This window comes from Marmota monax, unplaced genomic scaffold (genome assembly GCF_021218885.2).
Source record: "Marmota monax isolate L192 unplaced genomic scaffold, Marmota_monax_Labrador192_F-V1.1 WCK01_AAM20220418_F8-fsc00222, whole genome shotgun sequence".
Lineage (NCBI taxonomy): Eukaryota > Metazoa > Chordata > Mammalia > Rodentia > Sciuridae > Marmota > Marmota monax.
The window spans coordinates 1,732,812-1,753,365 of NW_026694968.1; the positions used below are offsets into that span (position 1 = coordinate 1,732,812).

General features: G+C 36.5%; 1 protein-coding gene across 5 annotated transcripts in view; it reads right to left on the minus strand.

Annotated features, from left to right (window-relative positions):
- Akap6 (A-kinase anchoring protein 6) overlaps window positions 1–20,554 on the minus strand; it is a 589,717-nt gene that overhangs the window by 201,898 nt on the left and 367,265 nt on the right. For 4 of the 5 annotated variants that reach the window (XM_046427476.2, XM_058573661.1, XM_046427475.2 and 1 more), the window contains 2 exons: window positions 9,852–9,948; window positions 8,572–8,738 (listed from right to left, as the gene is read on the minus strand). In XM_046427476.2, the coding sequence (XP_046283432.1) occupies window positions 8,572–8,738; window positions 9,852–9,948 (264 nt within the window). The remainder of the gene's footprint in view (window positions 1–8,571; window positions 8,739–9,851; window positions 9,949–20,554) is intronic. The other variant, XM_046427478.2, reaches the window with a different exon arrangement.

A 20,554-nucleotide genomic window follows, 5' to 3' on the forward strand; every position in this document is an offset into this window, starting at 1 on the left:
TAAACTAGAAGATATATGAAATGAAATACTGACGTGAATATTGACTAAGTTGGAATCACATGAGCTTAAGAGGTTTAGCCTTTATCCTAAACTATCATAAATAGTTTCTCAGAAGACTGTCTCAATACACATGATTATGTAATACGTTTGGAACCTAGGTTTTTTCATCAGGAAAGTGATGAATTTTAAGAGTTAGGACTGCTAGAATTCTTGGGACAAATGAATGAGACAAACCAGGTAAAAACCTTAGCATGAAACTGTACCACAGTAAGTCTGCTGTAAATGCTAACCCCATTAATAAAATGTTACATAAACACACACACAGACACAGACACACACACACACACACACACACACACACACACACTGCTTATATAATAATATCTAAGATGTCAAAGAAAAGGAAGTTTTTCTGGCTTTGTTTTCCAGAGCTTGAGAAAGGAATGAATAAAAGGGAAGAGACCCATGAAAACACTAATGTCCATGAAATTCCTTGGGCAGCCTTTGGAATTCAGACCTCTAAATGACAGGTGAGGCAATGGTTTTTAGCTTCTACTACTTTTCACTAGATACACATTTTCTTCTTTTATCTTTCTCCTTCTGTTCCTTCTCACTTCTCTTTTTCTCTTTCATTGGTTAGCCTCTTCTTTAGGCTTCTTTTATCCTTCTCCCCTTTCTCACTCAGTGAAGTCCCTGGCTTTGATTAGTCCTGCAGGGGCAATACTAAATGAGTATTGGTCTCTGCATCCTATCTGAGTATAAAGATGAGAAGCCATTGCCCCAACTCAATGCAAAATGGTCTAGACGTCATAGTGAGGTGGGGCCTTGAACTCTGTCCCAACAGGATTTCCTATCTATTTCCTAAGAAACATTAACCTTCAGTTAGCCACAATGAGGGATAAGACTGGGAATGTTATGGACCTGATGGAAAAGAGCACTCCAGTACATTGGAAAAATATCTGTCTTTGGTAGTATCATAAACACATAAATAGCCATTATCTTCCAAGTGAAATCTAAAGAGAAGGATAAAACAAAATGTGGACATCTCTATGCCTCTTGACTTCACTGGACAGAAGAGATACTCTGAGTGTGAGAATACTTAAACAAGTGTTTGGAGTATTCAAAGTGTTGAGTGAAGGTGTGTGTACAGTTGCCATTTTAAAAGAAGTCCTAGGTGACTCAATAAACACAAGAGCCAGAGCAAACTAATTCCTATAGCAGGCAAGGTTCTCCCTGGCTCAGCCTGGGGCCCCTACCAGAAACAACACACTCCAATAAAAAGTGTGAATCACACAACAAGGTAATTGTTTCATGCTTTCAAAGGATTAACTTATTAATTTTAAGGCATTTTTAGAAGACATTCTCATCTTGATTTTTTTTGTGCTTAAATACTTATAGGTTTTTTTTAAAGTTGACATCCACTGTAGATCAAAAATCCCTCTAATGTGCTGATTATGTTATCTTCCAAATAGAAAAAGTGGAATATAAAACATGAATTCTGCTAGTAAAAGATGGCTGCTTTGCAAAAATCTATGTTTGTATCAAATACCATACATTTTGTAATTCTATATTACAGAGTCAGAGATTAGACATCCTTAGACAAAATAAGAAAAAAAAATGAAACAACCTATATACCTCAGTGACATTTCCCTGTGTTGATCAGAGTCACCAAAGAATTTCACTTCCAGATTCTTGCTGAGCCAAATGATTCCATTATCAAAGACACCAGCAATTGAAGTACAGTGTGGAAAAACAAAATAAGCTATGGTCTTATACACCATATAGACCATGATAAGGCTGACCACTAGCTATCCTTTGACGTACTATTTTTAATTTTTATGGGTATATCCACTCATACAGTCAATAACATACAAATTTAAGTACCTCAAAGATATTAGAGAAAATATTTTTTACTTGATTCTATCACAAATTTAGTAACCATATTGATCTTCAAAGAAGTAATTCAGTTTTGTTTCTGTCTTTCAAAAAACACTTTTGAAGAATTCTGCCCTTCCTATAACAGCAACAAAAAAAGACTGTCAAAAATTCCACAGTGGAAGAAAGAGCTCTGCCTATGTACTGCAAATCAGGACTATGATTATATAGTTCAGTAGAAAAGGAACTGGATCAGATATGGGCTTTTAGGAAGAATTCTGAACAGAAGAGATGGAATTGGTAATGCATTTACTACTCATTTGCTTGCATCAAGAACTCCATTCCATTTCAATCTGCCAACATCCTAATTAAGATGATCTGAATCTTAGGTGATCTATTATTCTAGATCCAAGATAGCCCAAACTACGTTAGACAAGATGTTACACTGTGTGCTTACATTGAAATGATAAGGCCACTGAGCAGAAAAGCATGTCTTCTCTCGTGTCTGGCTTGGCACTGGACAAAGTCTCTGTCAGCACTCAATAAATAACAGGCAGGCCTTTGCCTATTGTCTTTCTCTCTACTAGTTTAGGCAAGATTTAATTTTATTAATTCATTTCAGATTCCTTTTGACAACATATACCTGTACTTTTATTTACATGGGTGGGAGAGAAAAAAGTGTACCAAGTATATTTTTATGCACGTGTGCATCAGTGTATGCAGAACTAACAACATATAAATGCAAATTCCCATTCAGTGTCTTAATACTGCTTGTGAAAAGCCTATATTAAAGACTATGCCCACTATATAAGCTCCTGAGCCAGCACAGAAAAGAACGTAGCCTCTTCTTTAGGCTTCTTTTATCCTTCTTCCCCTTCTCAAAAAATTATCAAAGCCTTGAAAAGACTCAGGATCAAACGACTCTAGACAATAATGTCTACTTGAACTATTACTGGTGAGGCACAATCTTGTAAATGTGCTCTCAAAATCAGCTCTTTTATAGCCCTTCATTTAAAAAAATGTACCCATAAAATATTAGCATAATGTATTATGCTAAATGGGTTAAGACAGTCACCTGGTAAACAAACATACAAAAACATGTGTTAATGCTGGATGTCCCTTCACTTGACATATCAAGAAAGGTCAGGTTGTCGGTGATAAGCCCAAGTCAAAGGCCATGCAGATGCCCATCTCACCAATACCTAAAACTGTCATTTGTAGGTCTGAGCAAACATACTTAAAAAATGTCTGTAAACTTACTTTCCTGCTATTGTTGAACAGATATCATTGATGACCTTCAGAGTCTGATATCCATTTCCAAAGGATGATGACTTCAATCTAAGAGCCTCAAAGAAGACAGATAAAATAAGCACAATCCTAGAGTTCAAAGCAGCTAACCCTCTGTCTCCTTTTATTAAGGAAATGAAGATGCTAGTTGGGACCCAGGATAGGTCACCCTTATAGAAGCTGTAAAGTTTTCTGAATTTATAATAAAATCTTCAAATATTCCTTGTTCTGGAAACTTATCTGTTTCCTTAAAACGGACAAAGGAACCATTGTTGCCTGCTTTCAGTGATGCAAAGTTTGATAAGTCATGTGGGGAAATCCTGGCCTGGATTCTAAGACATCTGTAAAGATGCATGCTTTATAGGAGAAAAGTAAAGACACAGGAAAAGAGTGTTTTAAAGGAGGTTATGTGAAAAATCTGTAAATGCTTGCTTTTTTCAGGATTTTTGTTTCATGCCTTGAAAGGTCAAAAAATAATATAGCCTTTGCAGGACATTGGATATTCACTGTGTTTTGAAATCCCTCCAGCTATGTACACCATTAAAATATTTAACATACAGAAAGCCTAGTTTAAGGAGATAAACTTTTACCAATCTAGCTAAAATAAAATACATAATTATAAGCATATTTTCAATTTTAGGATGTGAGTACCGAAGCTCTATTTCTACAACTGTTAAATTCTGTTCTCTATTTCCATGTATAAAAGATCTCACAGTCCTGGGAAAACACTTTTTTAAAAAATGAAATACAACAAATAAGGTATGCTGCCAAGTCCTGGGGGAGAAGTTTCCCAGAGTCTTTGAATTTCCTCCTATCCTCCTTCTTTACAAGATTTCTAAGACCAAGTCCTTTTCTGCAGTCTCTCAAACAAGGTAAAAAAGAAAAATACCCCCTAGATATATTCCTTAGATTTTCTATTATGCTTCTCAAGCTCCCAGTAGCTTCTGAAGTAAACCTAAGATGAATTCTGGAGTTATTTTTATTATGTTTTAATTTCAGTTCCTCTTTTAGGTCTAAGATGAAATAGATGATCATAACTGCTGTACTTGGAGATGCATTTCATGGCACAATTTGTACATGACCTGTGCAAGGTCACATCATGGAAAGGGGACTGACATTATGGATAAGAAGCCAAATCCTGATTTTAGTCTTAAAGAACTTCAGTGTAAACTATTTAAATTTGTACTATTTGGTGTGATATGGGAAGAAATTTTTCTTTTTTAACAGTGTGTGTGTATATACCTATATATTCAATATGGAAAGCTCACTCTGGCTTGGATTGTGTTGATTATTGTTTGAATCAACAATCATTAAAAATCTTTTTTTTTTTTTTTTTTGGTCATGTTGTGAGGCTCAGTGCAGAGTATGGCAAGCCAGCCTAACCATCATCTATGACACAGTCCTGGGTTCTGGACATAACATATATTTTTATACCTGTAGGTTTTATACAAGCTCTTTTTTTTGCCTATTATTTTCACCTTAGCAAAAACTCTTTCTACCCTTCAAAACATCAACTCCTCTGCAAATCTTTCCTCAATATCCTCAGAAAAGGTTAATTATTTCCTTCTCTGTGTACTCACAGCCCTTTGTACCAGTTTTACCAGATATATTATAATTATCTGCTTACTTTCTCCATCACTAGAATATAAAGTCTTGTATATTACATTTCCCTTATTTAGGATTTACTATATGCAAGGTTCTGCTTTAAGTACATTAGGAATGTCAGCTCTTTTCAATTTGAGTGACAACCTTTTGAGGTGAATATTATCACTACCTCTATTTTACAAATGAGGAACCTGAGACATAGAGAAGTAACTTCCCCCAAGGACACCCAAATAGTAAATGCCAGTCATTGAACCCAGGCAGTTTGACTTCACAGTTTGAGCCTCTCTATCACTGTGATAGAGACTAAGAGAGGCAGTTCATAAACATTAAACAAGGAATGATCATTCTGATTTCTCCATAGTTTCCTAAGCTTAAGTTGAGAAATATATTTTTGTCTTAAATTGATTCTACATTCACCCTTCAATATGTATGTGTTTATTTAAACAGAGAAAATTTATCCCAGACTAGGAAAGAGAGAAGTAGTTGGGAGGTTGAAGGCCTAGAGTTCTGCTGGCTTTTCCATGTCAAAGTCTCAAAACTCTCAGTGCCTCCCTCAGGTTCCACATCCATAGATGCCTAGAAAAAGCTTATTCTTGTATCTGCTTTTAGCTATACTACATTGTGCAGATAATGTGACATTAAAATGCTTCAGAACAAAACTGCTATCAATAAGAAAAAAGTATATTATTCTTTGTAAACTGATATGACTCCAGGCATTTTCACTTTTGGAATGATTCAAATAAATTTCATATTATTGTGGTTATTGTTTAAAGAAGTGAGGCACCCAAATCATTAAAAACCAGATGTATTTATTTTCCCTCCTTATATTTGAATTCATATCTTAATAAGTCTCCTGAGTTCAGTATCACCTATTTACCCTTTAAAGCATATTAATATTTATATTTTACATGTATTCTTTATTTTCTGGTTTACAATAATTCTTGCCAAGTGTAGAGATTTGGAAAATTGAAAGATATTTAAAAATATATCAAAAAATATATAACTGCATATTATAGGTCTCTTCTGATCTATTTATTTATTTATTTTTGTGTGCCAGGTATTGAACTCAGGGGCACTCAACCACTGCCCTCTTTATTTTGAGACAAGGTCTCACTAAGTTGCTAAGACTGTCTTTGAACTTATGATCCTCCTGCCTCAGCCTCCCAAGCTGTTGGTATTACAGGCATGTGTCACCACACCAGGTACTGTCTTCCAATTTTTAAAAATTTCTTCTAAAACATTTTTAATAACTATGTAAATCTTTCATTAGAATAATATATAGTATAAATTAAACATTCCCAGTTTTGAAAACATTTCAGCTGATACTAAACTGTTCATAATTATAAGTAACAATGCAACAAACCTTCTTTCTTTTTCATGTTGTGTGTAGTTCTGCAGGAAAATGGCCTTCTTACAGCCTATTTCAGTGGTTTTCTGGGAGCTAGTTGAAATGCAATTCATGGGCCCCTCTCGGAGGGTCTGATTTGGTCTGAGGAGGGGTGTGGGCAAGCAGTCACTCTTTTTGAGAAATGCTAACATCATCTCTATTGTGAAAATACTTTTCTCTAGGTTATATTCTTCATTCTCAATACCTCCCTATAAAATGAGCTGATTTAGAACTGTCTATTTCAAACTGACTCTGTTGATTGGGGTTCTCTATTGTCAAAAAGTGATTTTATGAATTTAGGTGATTTTGCCATCTCAGGAGTTCCAGGTTGGCATATCCATCACCCTGCTCTCACTCGCCCCACTCCATTGGTCACTACATCCAGAACAGGTTTTTATACACCTCAACTGGGTGTCATTTCCTTGATTTCTTCAAAACCCTCCCCTTACCTGATAACGAAACACCCAGCTTCCCCTAACTCCTCCTTCTGTAAACACACAGATGTCACTTTCTCAGAGAAGCCCTCTCTGATGCCCTGATCTAAATCACTTCTCCCACCCCAATCTCTTATCAAAGCATGTATTATGACATTAGAGTCTGTCTCTCCAACTTCACCGTAAGTTCCATGAGTTAGGCCCTGAGTCAACCCTAATGCCTGGCACCACAGTTGGCCTTGAGCAATACCAGTGAAAGAAAATGTGCTAGGTGCTAACAAACATGGACTCTAGGATTAAAAGGTACAGATTCAAATCCTAGTCTTGCTATTTAGTAGCTATATGTCCTCTAGCAAATTGCTTAACCTCTTTGTACCTTCATTTTCTCCCCTGGGGATTATAGTAGAACTGTGTTATATAATTCTGTTGAGATGATGAAATAAGAGAATATAGAATATAAAATATTGTCTTGCACACAGAATGTACCTAATGTAGGACAGCCCTTAAAGAATAAGTACTCAGTATCCTTTCTGTTAAATAAATAAAACACAACCAAGTTTTCAGTTGTATCCTTTTTCATCTTCCTTCTTCCCATTCCCATCCCCACAAAGCCAAAGCTTTGCACAATTTCTCCCTGTAGCCTGCTCCTTAAAATAACTCCAAGTTTGCTGAATACACTCTCCATTCCACGTTATTAGTTGCGGCTTTGATCCTTTCATCACATCACTTCCTAAAGTATGTGCTCATGTGCCAAGCCACCTCTCTTCCTTCCTTCAAGTATTTCCTGAAATGTGACCTCCTCCATGGAGCCTTCTTAAAGTAAAACTGAGCTCATCATTCCATCCTCTGCTTCCAACAAATAAGCTAAAGGTTGTGGTTTGAGGTTCCAAAGCTGTAAATCGCCTGAGCTTTTCACTGGCTGCATGGGTCTCAGCATTGCAGGGATGATTTTGGTTTTTCCTCTGTCTGCATTTAAGAATTTGAGTCTAACAGGGCAAAGTGCTTGTTTAACTTGGTCTGTATACATTTAGCACAATGCCAATCCACATGGATACTGAAGAACTGTGATTTGATAATTATTTACTTGCTTTGTCCATGCCAGGAAAAGAAACCAGGAACTCTTAAATCTGTTTCCTCCTTGTTATGATATGTTTCAATGTGAAGTCTCTTAGGAAACACAGATACAAAAGTAAGGCAAAACTATAGAAAAATATCAAATGAATAAAATTATTTTCCACATTGTGAGTCCAAAGATATCATTAGAACAGTAGCACTCTGTACTGAAAGGTGTCTCATTTAAAGTTCAGTTGCATACGCTGCATGGGTTATTTTGTAAATATAAAATGGATAACCAAAACATGTCAATACTCATTTTTAAAATACTTGTTGTATTCGGTGCATGCACCATTATAGAGAACTTACACTCAGAGCAAAAAGATTTGTAGCAAAGCATATGACCTTCTTCCCACTACAATGACCATCCCCTAATTAGGCAATGCATCTGATAGTCATTAACAGGAATGAGATAATGAATCACTTTCTCTCTTCTTTGTTAATTTGCTGTAACCAAGCGGCTAATGGATGTCAGAGCTGAGTGATTGCACTGATTATAGTGATTTATAGTTGCAACAAAACAATTTAAAACCATTCTGATTATTCATGTTAAAGATGCTTTATGTTTTGTTTACTAAATGTTTTATGTCCCCTTTTCTCCCACCCCTAAAGTACTGTCCCCCTCCTAACCTGCCACTTTTTACAAAAAGACCTCTTCCTGTAAAACTTGAAAGTTGTAGGCTTTTCCCCCTCCTTTTTTTCATTGTTTTAAACCAAGCCACTTCGTTTTGTTTATATATAGAGAGATAGATATATAAAGTTTACCCACTAGACACGAAAAGCCTTAGGGGTGGAAAGAAAACTTCAGTGGTGCATAGTTCAAAAGAAGACAGAAATGAGAGGAAATAAGGCAAACTTCAAGCCACTTACCTTGGGGCTTCCAGTCCCTTCCTCATCCTCCACAGACACATCAGTAGCCAGTATCTCTGCTTTGATGGTATCCAGAGCTCTGAGAATCCAGCTGTGTTGCCGTTTGATTTGCCTCTGCAACTCCTTCCATTGACTTGCAATCATCCGCAGCATGTCCTTCAGTCCTTCTCCAAAAAGAGAGGAAAGCACAAGTTGGGAATCTGATTAAATCTTTACCCATTATTATTTTTTATGTAGTAAATTAGGTGGCTATTTCAAATGCTATACATGTTTTTAAATGACCTTGCCATCACCTGCCACATTAGCACTTGTCACTCAGAAAACAGAGTGGCAATTTTTGAAACAATATATAAGGATAAAAAACAGAATAACCACATGCTTTGGAAACAGACTTAGATTCAGCTATTGACTGAAAAAAAAAAGGCATGTGGAACAAAAATCACAATGCATAAAGATTATTAACACTATAGTTTCTCATTCAAATGAAAGGGCCTGTGTATCTGTGTAGGGGCATTATAATGATCAGAAAGATGTATTGAAATAGGTAAAGTTAATTCAATGAGAAATACAGTAAATGGGCCTGAAGTAAAACAGCAGTCTTTAACACATCCGATTAATGCTGTGCTTTTCCTATTTAGCTGTAGTAAGCTCAAAGAGCCAAACTGTAACTCAACCTGTCTTATGATCTTCTACTACCAGGATAAGTATAGCAAATGATGACAAAATGATTTTTTATTTGTAATCTGTTCCTCTTAAATACATTAATACTGGGCTAAGAATTGGTTGAAGGCCCAAAATCCTGCTAATGCAAAGACCAGCAAAGAACACAAAATGTTCATCTGTGTGAATTGGCTGGGAAATAATCAGATACCTCTAGACTGCCTGCCTTATATCTGTAATGATATCTATAAGCACCCTAACGCATATGCATTGTAACTATACGTACAATTCTCATTCATTATCTTAATGTTATTTCCAGAGCACCTACATCAAAAAGCATGTCAATGTGAAGTTTTCAAGAATGTGATTTCAATTGAAGCTCAGGCGAACAGCAAGCCCAAAATAAAATGAACAGACCATTTGGAGGCAGTATTTCATCTTATAAGTATCACAGCATTGTATGCAGTATATGAAACATTTATAAATCTTGAAGGTCAATCTGATAATGTAAATATTAATAATACATAAGGAAGTGAATATATGCAGTAATTTACAGCAATGCTTCTTCATTCTTAATAGTCTGGAGACATAAAGACTTGCAATATTTCAGGAGGATTTACCTGCTTTGTGGGATGCAATAAGCTCAAGAAGTTGGTGTCCTTCCTCCTCCACAGCTTCCTTGAGAGCACAATGGCTGTCTACATTCAACTTGAAACTCTGCAAAGAAAAATATGAGCATCAAACACTGGAAAGACAGTTGCACATAAAACATCCATACAAAATTACTTGCTTCTTTTTATCAAGAACCACACAGCCCAATTTACCCAATAGACAAACTAATTTGCAATACTAAAAGCTATTGATATTTGGGATCTGGGCTCAAAATGTTTCCATTAGATTAGCAGAGTGCATCTGTTTGGAAACAGCTGACAAATCTAGAAATTCATTAGGCTTTTATGAAAAGTCACATCCCGTAGGCTATATCAAGAAGTAGCAGTGTTCTATAAAATACACTGAATTTCTACTCACATATATGAGCTCTTTTCTTCATTTTTTAAAAATAAATGTTGGTGATAGACCTATTTATGAAACCATAAAAATTGGCAGCAGGAAATATATTAGACTTATGTGTGCATATATAAATTCATTAATACAGTAGGGTTTGATTCAGCTGTTCCTCAGATATTTCAAAACCACAGAACATGGAGGTGAATTTAGGTGCCATACTGAGGAGTCAAATGCTTTTCAAATCTTTGATTTTTAAAAGTTTATTCTTTACAATATGACACTGCTTTGTAAATAAATATATTAAGCAAATCAGGGGCATTTTCCCTTCATTACAGTCATCTAAAAGACAGAAACTGCTCTCAAGAGTAATTTCTTGCAGGAAGGCTTCCTTAATACCTCTGCAGAGTTAATTATTCCTTTTTTATCTGCTCCTGATACCTGCTTCTACTGTAGAATTTATCATACAGTATATGGGTTTATTTCTATTTTTGTCTACCAAATTATAAGTAACATGAAAATTGCCACTTTCACATATATCTCCATTCCTGTCACATACAAGGTGTTCGATAGTTGTTTGCAAGCATAGTAAACATCTGTTGAACTTGATCAATAATACTCTCTAAAGAGGAAGGTTTATACTTAAATATTAAGGGCTGGGGATGTAGCTCAGTGGTACAATGCTTGTCCAGCATGTTTGAAGCCCTGGGTTCGATCCCCAGCACTACAAAAAATAATAAATAAAATATTTTAAGAAACACAAATGGATTGCCAAATATTTCTCTACCTCTGGAATGGTCATAAAACATTTCAGCCACAGGAAGTTCAAGAGAGTATAATCACAGTAACCAATTTGTTGAATCAATGATTAGTCTTCAGGGTGAAAATTCATTCCTTGACTTGACTAATTGGAACAAGCATAGATTTGAAATAACTGTGTGCCAAATTTTGGCTTCTTCATGAGAGGGCTCCAAAATATACAACTGTTTAGTTCTCACAAACATTCATTGAATAACAGTGTATATACTGCATTGTACTTGGTATAAAGAATATTTGACAGAAGTTCAAAATGATCCAGTCCAGGTTGGAATATGTTTCAGATTGAAGAGGTAAACAACCATAAATTGTGAAATTAGGTATTCATCCAGTCACCACTTAGAAACCACCACTGTGACTGCTATGGACACTAGGCCAGGCAATAGAGATTTGGGTAGTATAAAGCATGACCTCAGGCATCAAAGTGCCACAGCAGGTGTTGCTAGGAAAACAAAGTGCAGCCTGAGTCAACTTGGATGCTTAATGGTGAGTTTGGGCTCTCCCTTTCACCATGGTGAAAACGGTATTTTTAAAAAGTACAGAAGAGGGGCTAGGGTTGTGGCTCAGTGGTAGAGTGCTTGTCTTGCATGTATGAGGCCATAGGTTCGATCCTTAGCACCACATATAAATAAATAGATAGATAGGTAGATAGATAGATAAATACATTGTGTCCATCTACAGCTAAAAATTATTTTTTTAAAAAAAAAAAGTGCAGAAGACAGAAAGAATGATCAAAAGAACCTGGAAATGAAGGATAGAGACATGCAGATCAGGCCTTGAAGTATAAAAATAAGAATTTTGACTAAAAAAATTCAAAAGTTAAGAATCAACTTTCATCTGACTTTCTGTTGTAAGATACAGTGATATATCAGCCAAATATGACAAAAAGTAACAATATTAACTTTACCAAAAGGGTATTCACCATTCCTTGTATTGGTCTTTCAGCTGCCAGCATTTGAATGAATAAAATAAAATAAGTCAATGTATAGGAAGCCTAGTGTTTCTGGTCAATGTAAATAATATTATATCTGTGAAAAATTAAATATTTATTATTATACAGTCAAAACATGGCTGTATTACTTCTTGCCACTGCCATGAAAATCATCAATGCTATAGCAATGCCATGAAGAATAAATAATGTGTATGTTGCAGAAAGAAGGAACAGGGAAAATAGAAATACCTAAGATCAACTGAAAAGCACCAGAGTTTAGGGGGGAACCTATTCTAGAAATTTCTTCATAACTGTAAAGTTGGCTTAATGCTCTCTATAATTGACTGTTTACTTACAATAGATTTGTGTTGAATGATTGGTGAGCATGAGCTTTTGAAGGGGTATGTCAAGCCTATGTCATAGAGCAAAAGAGAACCTTAGGACCTCTAAGCAGACTGGATAATTCGATATAATTGAAGCCAAGAGTATAGAACAGATACAGCTGGATCTGGCTGTGTTTCAAGATGATGTGGAAGCATTTGATTAGGAAATTGGAAAAGATGAGATATTCATTATTAGGAAAAAGAGAGTCTGATAAGCTTGACGCTGTATAAAAAAACCATCTAACATAACTATTACCCAAATGGTACAATATTGCTTGATTTTTCAGGTGCACCCATTAACTATTAATATAAACTAAGGAATTCACAATAGGCCTCTGAGAAAGCAGCCAAGTAGATACATTAACAAAATTGTCAATGAAATTTCTGGCTGCTAAAGGATTCTGTAATAAGCTCTCATATTTTGCCCCTACCTCTTCCTTAGAGAAGGAAGCGGAGATAAACATGCTTTCTTTTCCTAAATTTGATATTTGGACACATTTCCATTCTTGGGTTACTAACACATTTCCTCAGAAACGACATATGGTGTATATTCTTTCTGCAACATCTATACCACTCCCTAAAAATGTGGGGCATTCTCTGGAGACTTGATTTACAGTAAGAACATTGCCACAGGCAGGTACCATGGTCCTATGTCACTGATTATATGAAATTCCATAAATATGAGTAATCTGTGTCCTAGGGGACACCAAATCTTTTTCAGTGTCTTTAAAGCAGCATGTAACTGAATGACTAGAAGAGAAAAACTAGAAAACTAGAAAAATTCAATGGCAGAAACAAATATTAGATTATCCAAAAGATGATACATCAGAGGTTAACCAATGGGCATTTACATTACTATAATTTCTGGCATGACCAGCTTATATAGATCTTGGATGTACTACTTCTTGGCAGGAGCCACATTCAGGTATGCCTACTGATTATACTTTGTAGGGTCTCCTACAAAGCAGATAAAATAACACATCTAATCCTATTACATGCATTTTTTTTCTTTTTTGTAACCAGGGATTAAACTCAGGAGTACTGAACCACTGAGCCACATCCCCAGCTCTATTTTTGTATTTTATTAGAGACAGGGTCTTGCTGAGTTGTGTAGGGCCTCGCTAATTTGCTGAGGCTGGTTTTGAACTCAGAATCCTCCTGCCTCAGCCTCCCAAACCGCTGAGATTACAGGCATGTTCCATAGCACAGAGCTTACATACATATTTCTGAATGGCACTGTTTGATGGGAATGTGATGGTCACACAGACATGAATTAAAACTAAGGGTATGTACACCTTAATGGAAATGAAACAATAACAAAACACAAAGAATGGTTACTTATGAAGAATCATAAGAATAGACATGGATTTTCTGGAAATGGTAGGAATAATCACAAAGGTTTAAACATCCTATCTAAGTGGTCCCATCTTAGCAGCATCACATCATAAACACAGACTTTCAATTCCCCTATGGAATACTGTTAATATCTGCCAGATCCAGAGTTGTACAAGTCTTGTAATGATTGTGAACAGAGAAGACAGGAAGACAGACTGAGTCTTTCTGACCTAATTTTATATTTTTAAGGCAGATATTCACACAATAAATATTTATTGAGCAGCCTCTGTCAGGTCTACAGATACAAAAGTTAGCAATAATAAAGATAATAAAGTTGGTAATCCTGGTCTTCAACCAGCTTACAGTCTAGTCCAGTGGGGAAGAGATTAGCACAAGTATCTTTTATACAACCCAGCGCAGAATAAATGTGTAATTAGGATTTGGTGTATAATATAGACTGATGGAGTCTTAAGCAAACTGAACAATAATGTGCCTTGTTCGATGAGATTTGAGTGTGTGTGTTTGTTTTTAATTTAAGAATTATGCCAGTCAAGCAAAAACAAGACTGTGGGCTGCATTCCATATGAGAGTGATAAGTGATAGGTGTCATAGGGGTCCATGCTAGGGTCCAGATTTAGCAGAGCTTGGCAGGAGCTTGTAAAGAATAAACTGATTTGTACCTGGATCTAGGGACACCCTTTGGTATAGCATGAAGTAGGGAAGCAGGGAGGCAGGAGAGACAGCAGCTGTAGCTACAAAGGACTTGCCTTCTAGAACCATGGAAAAATATGGCAGTGATGTGAGAGAGTGACCAATGCAGATCTATGATCCAAAAAGATCTTTCTGGCTGTTGCATAGAGACTTGATTTTAAAAAGGCAAACTGAAGACAAGAAGGCCATTTAGGAGGCTGCTGTGATAATACAGGCCAGATGTATCTGCATGATCATTTTTATAATTAAAAAAAGATATGCCTTTTTTTAAATGAATGGAAGAATGAAAAAATGAAGAAAATCTTCTGTCTTTTTAGGTTTTACTTGGTGCGTGAGAACAGCGTGTGCCAGAATTTAGTTCTTTGGCTGTTCTGATGATAAATATCAGAGGTTATTAGTCAGGAGTCTCCAAATGTGAAAGACATATTGAACTGATGAACTTTTACTCCCACTGTCATTTTAAAGAGATGGTATATATGCTGATGAATAAGACACTTGATGACACTTTTTCTTCACACAAAAGATTTTCGCTACCCTAAGAAAATGAAAACATGTCTTTTTTACAAGGGCAGGGGGAAGAATGTATGTCCAGTCAGAAAAGGCAAGGCTTGAAAAGCCACCTGCTACCTTCCTCAGGCCATCTCTGCCCTGCTCTACTTTGAGCTGTGCCCAGCACAACTCTACATTTTCAGATAGGCTCCTGGTAGGAAAGGAGCCATGATCATGATGCAGAGGCTGACAGTTTTTCTTCTCCACCCCATAATGCCATCCATGGAAAATGGTCAGCTGTCTTGGTCCTCAAAACATAAAATACACCTGCAAAATGCCATGTGTACCAATAACTGGACAATTTCTGTGAGTAAATACTTATTTAAGAACCTTCTGAAAACTCAACACAACATTATATAGCCATTAAAATGAAGAATAAGCAATCATATGGCAAATGTGTAGAACATGCTACAAGCAAAAAATGAAAATTCAAAACTGTATTAACAGCTGGGTGCTATAGTGCATGTCTCTAATCCCAGAGACAGGAGGCCAAGGCAGGAGGACTGCAAGTTCCAGGTCAGCCTCAGCAACTCAGTAAGATCATGTCTCTAAATGAAAAATAGAAAGGGCTGGGGATATAGCTTAGTGATAAAACATCCTCGCATTTAATCTCCCCAATATAAAAAAAAAAGTATCAACAATACAATTCTAGCTATGTAAGTAGTCCCAGTACATGGAAAAAGATACAGAAACATATAGAATCTTGACATCCTTTGTTCAAGAGCAGACTTAGAGTTATCATGATCTGTTCTTACAAAGCCAGATCTAAGTGCTTTACTTTTCTGAAACATAAAATGGAAACATTACTGACTTCTAGTTATTGTGAGAATTAGAGACAATGAATGTGAAGTATTGAAACAGTGCAAGGCAATGAATAAGGCTTTAAAAAACTCATTATAAAAATTCATTCATTTTCCCTGTTTTTCAAGTGTTCTAGGTAGTAGTTGATACTTTATGTCCTGTATTTTTGAGGCCCTCTGAAGTGCCCAAGGACTAATACCAAGTCTCATTTGCTTTCTTTTCCATCCAACACAGGCTGCTCACAGGAGACACCCCAAACATAAATGCCATTATCTGAGACATGAGGAAGCACATGCCCAGGCTGAGAAGCCAATGATCTGGGTCTTCCTTTCCCTCTAAAGTGTGTCCTTGGACAAGTCATTTAACCCTCTGGGCTACTTATCTATAATCCAGGCATTTGGACTCAATATTTTCCAGTACTTAGATGTTTTGATTTTTATCTTCTTAAATCTAGGTAGTTTAAGATAGGCAACTTGAGAGAATTTTTATTTATTTTAAACCAGAGAATTTTCAAAGAGGGAAGAATCACAAAGGCCATCTAACCACTCATCTACCCCAGGGCAGCTCCATCCCTCAACCATCCCAGGCAGATGTGTCCCCTTCTATTTTTAACCATCTCCAGGGAAGTATCTTCTAACTTTTCATTGTGGATCTACAGCACTTCTTCTCAGGATTTTAAAATCTCTGTGAAGTGCAGCATGAGTTTCCCTCTTCTTCAGATTCTATTGCCAAATCATCTCTCCAGTATAGGGACTGGAAATCAAAAGCACTGAGAGAATATGCCAACAAGATCTGCATGTCCAATCAATCACCAAGCCCAGCCAATTTGTTTCTCCATCCTAACCTCTCCATATTGACCAACAGTGCCTTAGACTCATCAACATTCCTTATTAGGGGGACTATGACAGCCCCAATCATGGTCCCCTCAAAACTACACTCATTCCTTATTTTTTGCATGCCTATGGAGACCTAGACACTATAGAAAGCTTGAAGGCTATGACTGTGGACAAGATGAATGTGGTCCCTGCCCTCACAGAATTCACAGTCTAGTGAGTGAGTGGGGGAGGGGTCAAAGAAATTGAATTGTAGTCAGTTGTGTCAAGGGAGTTTTGATATGAGATGTGTGCAGGTGACAAGCAAGGACTCTGGAGTTAGCCAGGGTGGATTCAAATCCTGGCTCTTCCATCATCACCATGTAACCCTGGGCAAACTATATATAATTATATTTTTCTATCCATGAATAGGAGAGAGCCTGACACATTGTAGAAGCACAATAATTGTTCTTATTCACAAAATGATCTGTCTGCCAAACAAATCTGACAAAGACTCCCTTCTTAAGACTCTCCAGTGGTTTTCCAAGACTATGGAACAAGGTCCAGGCCCCTAGCATCACCAACGGACCCTTGAGGTTCCTCACCAGGTCAGTTCTGCATACCTGACCTGCCTTGCAATGTTCCTAAACTGCTTGAAGTTTCCATCTCACACAAGCTGAGTTGTTCCTCCAAGATTCTTTTCATGCTACGCTTCTGTCTGGCAAACCCTTCCCTGTCCTTCATGTCTTTTAAAACTCATCTCAGGTGTCATCCTTTAGGAAGTTTTCCCTGACAGTCTTTTACTCTACCAACTTCCCTTCCTGTGACATCCATAGTACCTCTGTAGAGCTCAAACCTCCAAGTACTATGTTGTATTCAAGTTATTGATAGATACATCTACTTCCCACATTTGAATTTCTTGAAAATAGAACTGTGTTTTCACTCATTTTTGGTAGGTATCCTCAGTGCCGAGGACAGTGCCTGACACATAGCATACAGCTAACAAATGGTCAGGGGAGTTAATACATGTAGATTTGTACCAAAACGTTCCACATAATTTTCAAACAGCCTACAGCATTTTGGGAGATATTGGTGCAATCATCCTTCACTTAGAAGTGGTTGATAAATGTCCCCAAATTTTACTCATTGAACACCATGTAAATGAGCTGTCATGTTCCTTCGCTTACAAAATTACTTGCCAATTACACTTAGATGATCCCAGCGTTAATTGCCATGTAAACTATACCCTGGCTGAGATAGCCCAAATCATCAATTTAACTTTACCCACTCATCATATGGTACTTACCACATAATTAAATAAATGGTCAGCCACTGCCACAATTGTGTATTTTCCCAATGAAGTGAAGTGGCTACATTTGTCATTGATTTATCAGTTATGACAATCTGTAACACACCTCCAGGTACAATCTTAGAAGCTTAAAAAAATTCAAAGAACTCTGTATGCTTGAAAAAGAAGTTCCAAATTTTTTATTAAAAAGATTCACATCATAAAATCTCTGTTTTTCTTTAAAACAAAGACACAAAGACATAAAAAACAAAACTACTCATTATTTCTAGGAAATAATTCTTTCTTCCTGAAATCTCAGATAATAAAAATTATTCCAGGCATTTGAAGTGAATTTAGCTCTTTGAGCAACTTATAATTTATTTCAAATAGTTGATTTTATGTGTGAAAAGTAGATGCATCTTACTGAGGCTGACATTCTTTTCTGATAGACTGGCTAATATCTTATGCAAGATTTAGATAGATGAGAGAGATATTGAATGCTGATGGTGGCTCTGAGTGACGGAATTTTCATCTGCTTCTCTGGATGCCGCCTCCACACCTGACACAGGTAATCACATTGACTTCTCAGCATGGCCACATTAGGCCAAATGAATTCGCAAACAGAGGTTCTGTCTAAAGGGACCATTTGACTTCCCGAACATACTGCTCAGAGGCCTTGATTGAAAAGGAGGTCAATGCTGGCCCAAATATCTCTCTACCCCCTGAGGTGGAATAATTGATGTGCAGCAGCCCCTACAGATGTGGAGTCACCAGGGTGATGGATGGATATAAGTATATTATTCACATGTACATCTGCTAATATACAGGTCCCAGTGCAAACACCAGGACTTAAGAATATTATGTGGATTTAGGACAATCCCTGAAGGACTCTAGTTCTATTAAAATTTTGTTTGGCAGCCTGGGGCAGATCTATTCCAACTCCCACAAGCTTCATGCATCTGAGAGGGAGAACCAAACCACTTTAAAAATAAATTTAATAAATTTCGTAATGTCAAGTCATTAACATCCTGTCTAGTCATATAGTCTTCATATTTTGAAACATTAACCTGTGGAATTGTATTAACCCTTGTAATATCTGTATTAATGTTGTGTGTGTGTGTGTGTGTGTGTATGTGTGTATGTTTACTAAAGAGGATTAATTATATCCCAAAAAACTGAAGAAAAAATTCCCATTTTTTCTCTATAGGTTTTTCTTTTTTATTTATCAGTGTATTATAATTATATATAATAGTGGTATTCCTTATGCCATATTCATACATATACATAACATAATTTGATCAGACTCATTCCCCAGTACTTCCCCTTCCCTCCCCTCTTCCTTCCCCCATCCACCTGCTCTACTCTACTGATCTCCCTCCCATTATTATTATTATTACATTATATGTATGATTCATTGTAGTATATTCATACATGGACCCAGCATAATATGGCAGATTTAATTTCCCACTATTTTTCCATGCCCTCCCTTCTTTCCTCCCTCTTGATCCCCTTTTATAGGTATTTTTCTTGTCACAACTACCAGACAGTATCCAGAAAGCCCAGTGATCAGATCACTTTGGTTTGTAAATATTAGAGAAAATAACTTACAGATATACTTGGTTATCCTTTTATGATTTATAACATTAGTTAGAATTTGCTGCTGTAGTGGTTATAATGTTGCTTTTACAAGTGTTCATTCATTCATTTTAGCATATTTTTTTAGTATCTACTATGTATGAGCAAGTCTGGGTGTCAGAGGAGAACCAAAGAGACATAAGCTTTCCCTCAAGTCATGACAGCTACGAGAGAACAGTTGAGGGGTGAGTGGGGAGGTGGGGAGGATTTCAACTTCTCTAAGAATACCTGAGCTTCTCATATCACATATTCTCAGGTATCCAAAGAAGAGTATACAACTTCCTAAAATGAAAAAATAAAAGCATCTTCACATTCAACATGTTCATTTGATCTTCACAACAACCCTAAGTAAATATGACAGGCATTTTTTCTGGCTAATGTAAAGATCTGAGATTTCTACTTATTTACCGGGTAAATTATTTTAAGATTTTAAAATTCCAGGTAACACAGTGGATAACCAGGATCTGTGCATGGGGTACACAGGATGAAAGATAGAAGGTGACTGTACCTAGCTCATGTGACTTTCTTGTCCAAACACAACATTCTCTGGCCTGTGCATGAGCACCTAGTACAAGGCTCATTTGCAAACTTTTTCAAGGCTTAATATACCATTGCCCTAATTAGGAAGTGTTTAATAAATATAGTATTTCCCTGGCATCTAGTTAAAAAGTCATCACTCCAGGAACTCAGGAGCCTGAGGCAAGAGGATTGCAAATTTGAGGCCACCCTCAATAACTCAGTGAGAACCTCAACAACTTAGGGAGATCCTGTCTCAAGATAAAAAATAAAAAGGTCTGAGGATGTAGCTCAGCAGTAAAGTGCCCCTGGGTTTAATCCCCAGTGCAAAACAAAGTCATTAATTCCTTAAAAAAAAAAAAAAAAAAAAAAACATAAAGCTATATATCAGTAAACTGTCTGGGCACCAATAATTTTCAAACGATTAAAACTGCTGGATGTTATGGCCCAACAGTCCTTAAACTCAGGTAGAAAATGAATTTCTGAGGTGCTTAAAGCAGTGCAGGGATCCTTTTTTAAAGAAATGGAAAAATAATACTAT